The sequence below is a fragment of the Prinia subflava genome, chromosome 26, assembly GCF_021018805.1.
Source record: "Prinia subflava isolate CZ2003 ecotype Zambia chromosome 26, Cam_Psub_1.2, whole genome shotgun sequence".
Lineage (NCBI taxonomy): Eukaryota > Metazoa > Chordata > Aves > Passeriformes > Cisticolidae > Prinia > Prinia subflava.
Window position 1 is genome coordinate 2,127,983 of NC_086272.1, and position 11,227 is coordinate 2,139,209.

General features: G+C 57.2%; 1 protein-coding gene across 1 annotated transcript; it reads left to right on the forward strand.

Moving 5' to 3' along the window:
* The first annotated feature begins 638 nt into the window (after positions 1 to 638).
* On the forward strand, positions 639 to 10,028 carry LOC134562191 (serine/threonine-protein kinase pim-1-like). The gene is made up of 8 exons (XM_063419614.1): positions 639 to 648; positions 1,275 to 1,354; positions 7,363 to 7,563; positions 7,678 to 8,118; positions 8,248 to 8,298; positions 8,503 to 8,869; positions 9,506 to 9,685; positions 9,922 to 10,028. The coding sequence occupies exons 1-8, from the start codon at positions 639 to 641 to the stop codon at positions 10,026 to 10,028; spliced, it is 1,437 nt and encodes a 478-aa protein (XP_063275684.1).
* The last annotated feature ends 1,199 nt before the right edge of the window (positions 10,029 to 11,227 follow it).

Consider the following 11,227-nt stretch of genomic DNA (forward strand, 5'->3'; position numbering starts at 1 on the left):
GGCTTGTCCTGGGTCACTGCCAGCTGGGGCCCTGGGCAGAACACTGACAGCCTGGTCTCACTCCCAGGGAAAGAGAAGCAGCCCCTGGAGAAGCTGTGCCAGGTGGGGCTGCTGCTGCTGGAGACAGCCAGGACAACATCAAGGATGAAAACCTCTTCCTCGACCAGGCCACCACAAAGCTGAAGATGATGGACTTTGATTCTGGCACCTTCTTCAAAGCCAGGCTCCACAGTGAATTTGCAGATGAGTGCACACACAGGGGGATGCTCCCAGATTTGGGCATTGCACAGGCTGGCCGGGAAACAAAGGTTCCCCCTTTTGCTGGGGTGGAAGCAACTGATTTTTCAGTGGGCTGCCAAGCTGCATTTTGGCAGGGCTGGGGGGCATGGGCTGGGGTGGGTGTGAAATGGGTGTGGGGTCCTGGCCCTGCCAACAGCACCCAGTATCCACTGTGCCATTTCCCCTTTTTGTCTGTAGTCTATTTTCATTAATTTCCTGTTTGTTTCTCTAAAGGAAGTGTTCTAGGTGGTGTCCAGTCTGGATGGGGAAGTGCTTGGGACCAGCCGTGCCGTGGATGGGCCGTGCCCTTGGAGAAGGCTGAGGACATCGTTTGGGAGCAGCTTTTCTTCCAGCGGCGGATGGCGTCAGGTGGGTCCCGTCTTCTTGTCCTGGGTGGGATCAGAGCTTTTGGGAGATGGCAGCCAGCACAGGAGCATCCTGCTGTGGGCAGCTGCTGAGGAGGTGGATGTGCCATGGCTGGCTGCAGGCTGGGCACATGTCCTGCCCTCCTGCTCTGCTGCCAAGGGCAGCAATGATGGGCAGCTCTGGGCACTGCTCTGGGCACGGCCAGCATGGCCTGGGCACGGCGGGCACTGGGACAAGGGGGACAGGAGCCTTCAGCTGATGGGCGGGTTCTGGTTTCTCTCCTTGCAGCCGGGCTCTGCGGATGCTGAGGCTGCTCTGGGCTCTGCCAGGGCTCTGCTGGAGCTCAGCCCCAGGCCAGAATCAGCCAAAGAAGAAATGGTGTGACCTGTAGCAGAGACTTGCTTGAGCACTTGGGCAATGCAGCTCAAGTTTGCAGAGTGTACATCTCCGAGGGAAAACATCACACCCTCCAAAATTAAACTTGATCAAGAACTTCTGAAATGCAATCAATCTGGGATGACCCCAAATGACATTTATCAACTTGCCCAAGGTGTAGCTCAGCCCTTCCCTGAAGATTTCTCTCCCCCACCTACTTTTAAATTTCACAACTGCTCCCTCCTTTCCCCCAGTGAGTTCCCAGCCCATCACAGTCTCCGTCACACTGTTGCCTTCCTTGATGGCCTTCACCACAAGGAAGACCAAACCCCAGGTTTAGGGCCTCATCCTGTCACTGGCTGAATAGCAGCAATATCTCCGAGGTCCTGTGGCATTTTAGTGTCAGTGAGAGCTGCTGTCCAGCCCTCAGCTCTCCTCAGTGCTGAGTTCTTGCTCCCTTTTCCTTGTCCTTTCAGCGGGATGAGCTCTGTGAATCCCCTTGAGCCTCCTCACTCTCCCAGCCCACCCACCCACCTCACTAAGGTTAAGCTGAAGCTTCTTTGTCTCCTCTGGCACACCAGTGCAGTCCCCTCTGCGGGGAGCCCCAGCCCCAGGGCACAGCACACAGCAGTGCAGTGCGGGCAGGAGCAGCTGCCCTGCACCCCTGGCTTGGCTGTTTGTGGCAAGGAAATGCTCCCTGTTTGCAGCTCTCCCTGCAGGATGGCCCCAGGGCAGAGCCCAGCCGGGCTCCCACTGCATCCCCTGAAGCTTGGGGCAGACAGTGGTGCCAGGGCTGAGGTTCATGGGGTGTCGCTGGGAGCCTCGCCTGAAAAGACACATGGAGCCACGAATCTGGGGAGATCAGAGCAGCAGGGAGAATCTCCTGCTTTGTTTATTACTTCCTATTATATACTTTTAGCAAGGTGACCATGGATTGGAGAGTGGCATTCCCACCTCTCAACGGCATTGGTCAGAGGGACTGTCATTCAACCTCCCCTTCTCTTGGACAAGGCATTCAAAACAATAGCAATATTTACAAAACACAATCTCCTTGTTTACTTGAATGAGCGTGAGAAGGTGCACACTTCTACTTTAGTATGAATGCTCAGAATACTGGGAGAATCTCATGGTGACAATGGGGAGCACCCAGAGCTGTGGCTTGCAGTCAGTGTTTGCAAGGGTTGTGTTCTCATCTCCTGCAGCCTGTGGGGGAAACAAGCTGTGCTGCCAGGCCAGCAGTGCCCCTGTGGGCAGGGACAAGGCTGAAGGGCTTTCCCATTGTAGAGGAGCTGGCACTGAGCCTTGTCAGGGCCTGGCAGGGCTGGAGCCGGGTCTGGCCTGCTGTGCGGGACTCGCTGCCACCAGGGGAGGTGAATCTGTTCACAAACTAACCCCTTCCACCCGGTCCTCCTGCGCCTTCGCAGGGACCCCGACCCCGCGGGAATGCCCCCGGGCCGGGACAAAAAGCTGCTCCCCTGGAGGCACTTTGAACACCCACCCGCGGCCCGGCCCTGGCACACGGCTCCCGGCAGCTGCCCCGCTGTCCCAGCCGGGCCTTTGCAGCAGGGAGGCTCTGCGGGACCCCCGGGCTGTGCCCCCTCCCAGGCCCTGCCCGCCCCGGGGCTGACCTTCAGCCCGGGCTCTCTCGCTGTCCCGGCTCCTGCAGAGTCCCCGCTCGCAGTTCCCTGGGCCCCTGCGCTCTCCTCTGGGGGTTGGGGAACAGCCGGCAATGCAACCTTGCCCTGAAAAGGAATCATTTTGGTGCTCCCTAGAGAGGCCAGAACTGAAACTTTGTTCGTTTTGCCTGGGTGCAGAGACCATCAGGGCATTTTCTGCACAGAGTTCCAGCCCCCAGCTTTTGTTGAAGGAGCTGCCTACCAATGTCACGCTGCCAGGAGCCTGTCCTTGCTGTCACCTGCTGTGGCTGGGCATGAACAGAGCTCCTGCACTTGCATTTCCAGCTGCTGCGCAACCAAAGCTGAGGGATCTGGAGCTGCCTGAATGCAAAAACTGCAATATGAGCCACTCTCAAGGGGGAAATCTCCCCCTGCTGTGCCAGCCCGTGGAAATGCTGCCATTCTCTGCTGTTGCTGCGGCACTCTTGGGTCTGGCTGAGCAGGAAAGGTGACCCTGAGCCAGGAGATTTCTTTGGCTGCAGCAAAGCCTTGGAATGCAAAGACCTTCCTGATGCTGTGCCCTGGGCCAGGAGGCAATGAACCACCAGAGCTGACCCTAAATTTCTTACAGAATTCACAGAATGACTGGGTAGGATGAGACCTTCAAGAGCATCAAATCCAACCCATGCCCTAACACCTCAACTAAACCATGGCACTGAGTGCTTCATCCAATCTTTTTTTAAACACATCCAGGGATGGTGACTCCACCACCTCTCCAGGCAGACCATTCCAGTACTTTATCACTCTCTCTGTGAAAAACTTCTTCCTAATATCCATCCTGTATTTCCCTTGGGGCAGCTGAAGACTGTGTCCTTTTGTTGTGTCAGCTGCTGTCTGGAGAAAGAGACCAAACCCCACCTGACTACAGCTACCCTTCAGGGAATTGTAGAGAGCGATTAGGTCACCTCTGAGTCTCCTTTTCTTCAGGCGAAACAACCACAGCTCCCTCAGCCGTTCTTAACAGGGGTTTTTGTTCCAAGCCCCCCACCAGCCTTGTTGCCCTCTCCTGGATGTGCTCAAGCGTCTCAATGTCCTTCCTAAATTGGGGGCCCAGAACTGGACACGGCACTCGAGGTGCGGCCTCACCAGTGCCGAGTACAGGAGAAGAAACACTGCCCTGCTCCTGCTGGCCACGCCATTCCTGATCCAGGCCAGGAGCCATTGGCCTTCTTGCCCACCTGCCCACACTGCTGCCTCATGTCCAGCCTGCTGTCCAGCAGTGCCCCAGGTCCCCTTCCCTGGCTGCTGTCCAGCCACTCTCTTGCCAGCCTAGAGTGCTGCAGGAAGTTTTTGTGGCCAAAATGCAGGACAGCACTTGCACTTATTAAACTTCATCCTATTGGACTCTGCCCATCCATCCAGTCATTCCAGGTCTCTGCAGAGCCCTCCTACCCTCCAACAGATGGACACACGGTCCAAGCTTAGTGTCAGCTGCAAATTTACTAATGAAAGACTCAATCCCCTCATCCATGTCGTCAATAAAAATATTGAACAGAACTGGCCCCAGCACAGACCCCGGAGGAACACCACTGGTGCCAGCAGCTGGATGCAGAACCTTCACCAGCACTCTCTGGGCCCAGCCATGCAGGCAGTTCTTAACCCAGCACAGAGTGCTCCTGTCCAAGCTGTGGGCTGCCAGCTTTTCCAGGAGTGTGCCGTGGGAGACAGTGTCCAAGGCCTTGCTGAAATCCAGGTACACAACATCCACTGCCTTTCCCGCACCCACCTGGCGGGTCACCTGGTCATAAACGGAGACCAGGTTGGTCAAACACGACCTTCTGTTCTTAAACCCGTGCTGGCCGGGTCTGATAGCCTGGCCATCCTGTAGGTGCTGTGTGATGACACTCAGTATAAACTGCTGCAGTACCCTACTGGGTACTGTGGTCAGGCTGACTTGAGCTGTGGGATAAGGATTTAACAATTAAAACTGTAAAGCAGTTTCATTTCCATCTGGGACACAAGGGGGATTTTCCACCATACCTGCGTACCTGGTTGAGACAGGTTTAAGGTTTAAATACACTCAGATCCCACAAAACAACCCCTCCCTCCCCGCCCATTCTCTGCCCACTCTCCGCCTCCTTGCACTTCCTATTATAATTAGTTTTCTCTGGTGCCACATCTCCTGGTGGTTGCAGGCTGGGGTCTTCTGATGAAGTAAGAGGTCTTCCTCAGTTGTTCACTGTTTGACCTCTGCCTCTGGGCAGGTGCAGTGAAGGTTTGGCTAACTCCCAGGTCACTTTGTCCTGGCCAAAACCACGAGCCTGGTTCTTTCTGATTTCTTAAGCCGCAGGTTCTGCTTTATGGGGTTTTCACTATACCTAAGTCTTGCTTTACTGAGTTTTCACAATATACACAATATACCTCTTATTTCTATGGCCTTTAGCTAGCAACTAAATCCTCATGTGTTCTGTTACAAGTCGTGTTTCTGCTTTTACAAGGTTGCTAAATAAGCTGTATATTTCTGCTTCCCCTCCATCTGCTTAAGCACATTAAATGCTTCTAAAATTCTGAATTTTAGATATGTTTCCCATATCAAACTGGCCTATAATTACCAGGATCCTCCTTTCTACCCTTAGGGTGTAGGGGTCACACAACACATTGGCCAACCTCCAGTCCTCTGGAACCTCACCAGTGAGCCAGGACTGTTGGGAAATGATGGAGAGCAGCTTCACAAGCTCATCTGCCAGCTCCCTCAACACCCTGGGCTGGATCCCATCTGGGCCCATGGATTTTGAACATCCAAGTGGCTCAGCAGTTCTCTGACTGCCTCCTCCTGGATAACAGGGGCACCATTCTGCTCCCTGACACCATCTACCAGCCCAGGAGGGCAGCTGTCCTGAGGACAAGCCGTCTTCCCACTAAAGACTGAGCCAAAGAAGGCATTAAGCACTTCTGCCTTCTCCTCATCTGCAGTTCCTAAGTTCCCTCCCACATCCAGTAGAGAACAAAGGTTGGTCCTACCCTTCCTTTTGCCATTAATTTATTTGTAAAAACATATTTTATTATCCTTTACAAAAGTTGCCAAAATGACTTCAAACTGAGCTTTGGCCTCCCTAATATTTTTTTCCTACTTGTTCCCTTAAATACTTCCTGAGAGATCTGACCCTCCTTCCAAAAATGATACATCCTCTTTTTGTTCCTAAGTTCCTCTGAAATCTCCTTGCCCATCCAGGCTGGACGTTTGCCTTGTCAGCTCATCTTTCAGCACACAGGGACAGTCTGTTCCTGTGCCCTCAAGATCTCTGCACTGAAGCACACCCACCTTTCCTGGACTCCTCTGTTTTTAAGGGCTCCTTCCCAAGGAACTCTCTGAGTAAGTCTCCTAAAATGGCCAAAGTCTGCCCTCCAGAAGTCCAATGTAAAAATCTTTTTGATGTCCCTCCTGAATTCACCACATATTGAGAACTCTGTAATTTCATGATCCCTGTGCCCCAAGCAGCCTCCAAGCACCACATCTCCCACCAGCCTTTCTCTATTTGCAAACAACAGGTCAAACATAGTCCCTCCCCTGCTGGCCTCACTCACCCGCTGTCACAAAAAGTTGTCTTCCATCCACTCCCAAACCTTCCTGCACTGCCTCTTTGCCGCTGTACTGAGTTCCCAGCAGATGTCTGGTAGGTTAAAGTCACCTACAAGAACAAGGGCCGGTGATCCTGAAACATTCTCCAGCTTCTTAGAGAAGAAGTTGTCCACCTCTTCTTCCTGCTTGGGTGGACGATAACAGACTCCCAGTAGGTACCCCTGGGAGCCCGTCCTGTTTGCTTCGGGTAGAACAGGAACAATGAAAACCTTCCCAATGGCACAACTCCCCAGCCCACATGGGGAAAGGAAAGAAAAAGTTGTCAAATTCTCAAAACCTTTCTCCTGCTTTGCTGCAAGACTCCTGCTTCACACATGTTGGGGAAAGTCAAGAGAAGCTGCATGGGTGGGATATCTTGTGACAGATGGTGCAACTCGTTCTCCAGGAAAGGTTCTTGGAAAGAGCAGACAGGACTATGGAGAAGATTCTGGGAAAGCTGAAACAGCTTTTCGGAAATGAAATGAAAGTGGAAAGAAACAACCCAAGATATTTTCCTCTGTTTATTTCTCTGTCCCACTTTCCATCTTAAACTACTTCATCTCATTAATTCTAAATGGGTCTCACCTCTGACATCCAAGACTTGGCAAGATTTAGACACTGTAAAATACCATCAGCTACATCCAGTTTGCCTTCCCGTTTTTCTTGGAAAGCAATGCCGGAGACACAAGTGCAGTGCTTGGGTCAGGTTCAAATTCTGCATTCAGGGAATGTGCTGTGACAGTGTCTGACCCTCAGCAGGGACAATGCACAGCAACAGCCAAGGGGATTCCTCTGTCACTGTGCAGGAGTCAAGACTGGGCCTTGACTGAAAACGGCGAAGTTCCCGTGTTTGGACAGGCTCAGGGGCTGCCCCGGGGAGTGCAGGGCTCGGTGCGAGGCAGAGGGGGCAACGGAAAAAACTGACAAGGGGACAAACGGCCCTGGAGCTTCAGTTGCAGCAGCAGCAGCGGCAGCAGCGGCAGCAGCGGCAGCAGCGGCAGCAGCAGAGAAGAAAAAAGCGGTTTTGTTGACCAACCCGTGCTTCCCCTCTCCCTCTCCCACAGTCCCGCAGCCTCTCCCTTTCCCAGTGTCCCCCTCCCAACCCAGTCTCCCTCTCCCCTGCTGGGCCGGGCCATGCCTCGGGCCCACCCCCGGCCCCGGGCGGGGCTGCCCCGTCCCTGCCCCCGGGCGTCCCGCCGCGGTCTCGCCTTCGCCCGGCTCTGGCAGTGCTGGCGATGGCGCTGCTGGGCGGGCATCAGTGCCTGGGGCTGGGGCAGCATTGCTGGCCTTTGGCTGCGCCTGTGCCGAGCCCTGCCCAGGTCCCGGTCCCAGCCCCGGCCCCGGCCCCGGCCCCGGCCCCGGCCCCGGCCCCGGCCCCGGCCCCGGCCCCGGCCCCGGCCCCGGCCCCGGCCCCGGCTCGAGCCTCGGCCCCGTCCCCTGCCCCAGCCCCGGCCCCGGCTCGAGCCTCGGCCCCGTCCCCTGCCCCAGCCCCTGCCCCAGCCCCGGCCCCGGCACCGGCCCCAGCTCGTCCCTGGGCCCGCAGAGGACACAGGCGGTGCGGCTGCTCCCGCCGCCTCCACTGCGGCTTCCCCAGCCCAAGCTCCTCCGCTTGGCAGCGCAGCCGCTGGCCCTGAGCCGCTGCTGTCCCGTTGCCAGGAGCAAATGCCTGGGGATGCCCAGCCCGGGCCGCTCGAGGGGCGCTCGGGGGCCGTTCCTGGCCCCGGGCCGAGCGCTGACAGCCGCGTCTCGCCGGCAGGGAAGGCGCAGCAGGCCCTCCAGGAGCAGAACCGCCTGGGTTCGCTGCTGGGCCACGGCGGCTTCGGCAGCGTCTGGGCGGCCACACGGCTCTCAGACCGTGCCCCGGTGAGCGGCAGGGCCGGTGGTGGGTGCACGAGGAAGGGGCGCAGGAGGAGGAGAAGGGCGAAGGAGAAGGAGGCTGGGGCTGGGCAGGGCAGGCAGTGAGCTCAGCCTGCTGCTCCCCTTGGCTTGCAGGTGGCCATCAAAAGGGTGCCACGGAACCGTGTCCGGCATTGGGGTGAGCTGGTGAGTGAGCGGGGCCAGCAGGAGAAGCTGGGCCATGCCGGGCAGGGATGAGCTGAGGCCTGGCAGGGTGGAAGCCGCCAGGACGCCTGGAGGGAGAGCGGGCGTGGGGCCAGCAAAGGGCGCAGAGCATCCCGGGCTGGCTGAGGGGTCCCTGACCCCTGGCACGGCCTCAGCCCCACTGACAACATTGTGCTCCTCCCACAGCCCAACGGCACCAGCGCACCACTGGAGATCGTGCTGCTGCACAAGGTCTCCACTGGCTTCCCTGGTGTCGTCCAGCTGCTGGAGTGGCTGGAGCTCCCCAAAGACATCATTATCATCATGGAGCGCCCGGAGCGTTCTCAGGACCTCCAGCATTTCATTCGGGCACGGCGGTTCCTGTGCGAGGAGGTGGCGCGGGAGCTGTTCCGCCAGGTGCTGGAGGCCGTGCGGCACTGCACCAGCTGCGGGGTCCTGCACCGCGACCTCAAGCCAGAGAACATCCTGCTTGACCTGGCCACCGGGCAGGCCAAATTGATCGATTTTGGCTGTGGCACCTACCTACAAGACACAGCCTATACTCACTTTGCAGGTGAGCCCTCGCAGGGGTGTGCTCCCCATTGCAGACATCTCCTGGCCCAACATCTCACAGCCCAGCCTGGGTGTGGCACTGGGGTTCCCTGCCACTCATGGCACTGAGTCTTCAGCCCAGTTGCTTTTGAAGACAAGTGGGTGGGGGGACCAGCTTCCAGCCCTGCTGGCAGCCTTTGCCAGCCACTCTGCCTGGGACTGGGGCTGGGGCTGGGGCAGCCAGCCCAACAGAAGCACCCGTGGGTGGGGGTGGCTGAGAGGGGAGCCAGAACATGTGCACCAGCCAGTTTGGGGAGCAGGTGAGAAAGGGCTTGGACTGCTGTGATTGCCTGGTTTGCTTTGGGTTCATAATGGTTTTTGGGGCAATGCAGGCAGGGACGAGTAAGGCATGGTTTTTCCCCAGCACTGAGTGGGTTTTGCTTGTCATGGTTGGGCCTTGCCAGGGCTTCCACTGCCACCTTCCTACACCAGTGGCTTCTTTTCCAACCCTAAGTTGGTACACAAGTCCCAGGTGCTGGCCAGAGGGCAGCAGGTCACACCACGTGCCACTGGGGCAGCCCCTGCACGCCCAGGGATGCTGGGGCCAGGCTCTGGGAGCAGCAGCATCCCCCTGATGAACTCCATCTGTATTCCATAGGAACACCGTCATACAGCCCCCCGGAATGGAACCACTTTGGCTGGTACTATGGACAGCCAGCTACCGTCTGGTCCCTGGGCATCCTGCTGCACCAGATGGTGTGTGGGGAGCACCCTTTCAGGAGGGGCCACAAGATCAGCTGGGACCATCAGCTCTCGCTGCCACCACGGCTCTCTCAAGGTGAATCCTCATGTCTGGGCACGGGGGGAATGCCAGTGCTGGGAGACAGCAGTGGGCTGTGGCAGCTGCTGAGGAGGTGGCACGTGTCCTGCTGTCCTGCTTTCCTCCAAAACAGGGAATTCCTGGGAAAGTTTAGGCCCAGCTCTGAGCAAATGCAGCATGGCCTGAGAATGGGAACAGTGGGACAGACAGGAGCCTTCTCCAACTGACTGGCGGTTTCTGTTTTCTCTCGCCAGAGTGCCAAGATGTCATCCGGCAGTGTTTATCCATGCTGGATGTGGACCGGCCTTCAGTAGAAGACCTGTTCAGTCATCCCTGGATGCAGGATAGTCATCTGCCATAGAAGAAGGGAGAGAGCCACAGAAACAGCAATGCAGGGCCCTGGTAAGTTCCAGCTCCACACATGCCTTGGCAATCAGAAGCAAAGAACCCAGACTTTTTTGTCCTGCCTGTGTCACTGCACAGGGGTCATCAGATGGGAAGACACAGCCCCTGTGCTGGAGCTGAGCTGCTCTGCCCAGCACTGCTGGCTGCCATCCCAGCTGCTTTGGCTTGTCCTGGGTCACTGCCAGCTGGGGCCCTGGGCAGAACACTGACAGCCTGGTCTCACCCCCAGGGAAGGAGAAGCAGCCCCTGGAGAAGCTGTGCCAGGTGGGGCTGCTGCTGCTGGAGACAGCCAGGACAACATCAAGGATGAAAACCTCTTCCTCGCCCAGGCCACCACAAAGCTGAAGATGATGGACTTCGATTCTGGCACCTTCTTCAAAGCCAGGCTCCACAGTGAATTTGCAGATGAGTGCACACACAGGGGGATGCTCCCAGATTTGGGCATTGCACAGGCTGGCCGGGAAACAAAGGTTCCCCCTTTTGCTGGGGTGGAAGCACCTGGTTTTTCAGTGGGCTGCCAAGCTGCATTTTGGCAGGGCTGGGGGGCATGAGCTGGGGTGGGTGTGAAATGGGAGTGGGCTCCTGACCCTGCCAACAGCCCCCAGTATCCACTGTGCCATTTCGCTCATTTTCCCTTTTTGTCTGTAGTCTATTTTCGTTAATTTGCTGTTTGTTTCTCTAAAGGAAGCGTTCTAGGTGTTGTCCAGTCTGGATGGGGAAGTGCTTGGGACCAGCCGTGCCGTGGATGGGCCGTGCCCTTGGAGAAGGCTGAGGACATCATTTGGGAGCAGCTTTTCTTCCAGCGGCGGATGGCGTCAGGTGGGTCCCGTCTTCTTGGCCTAGGTGGGATCAGAGCTTTTGGGAGATGGCAGCCAGCACAGGAGCATCCTGCTGTGGGCAGCTGCTGAGGAGGTGGATGTGCCACGGCTGGCTGCAGGCTGGGCACACGTCCTGCCCTCCTGCTCTGCTGCCAAGGGCAGCAATGATGGGCAGCTCTGGGCACTGCTCTGGGCACGGCCAGCATGGCCTGGGCACGGCGGGCACTGGGACAAGGGAGACAGGAGCCTTCAGCTGACGGGCGGGTTCTGGTTTCTCTCCTTGCAGCCGGGCTCTGCGGATGCTGAGGCTGCTCTGGGCTCTGCCAGGGCTCTGCTG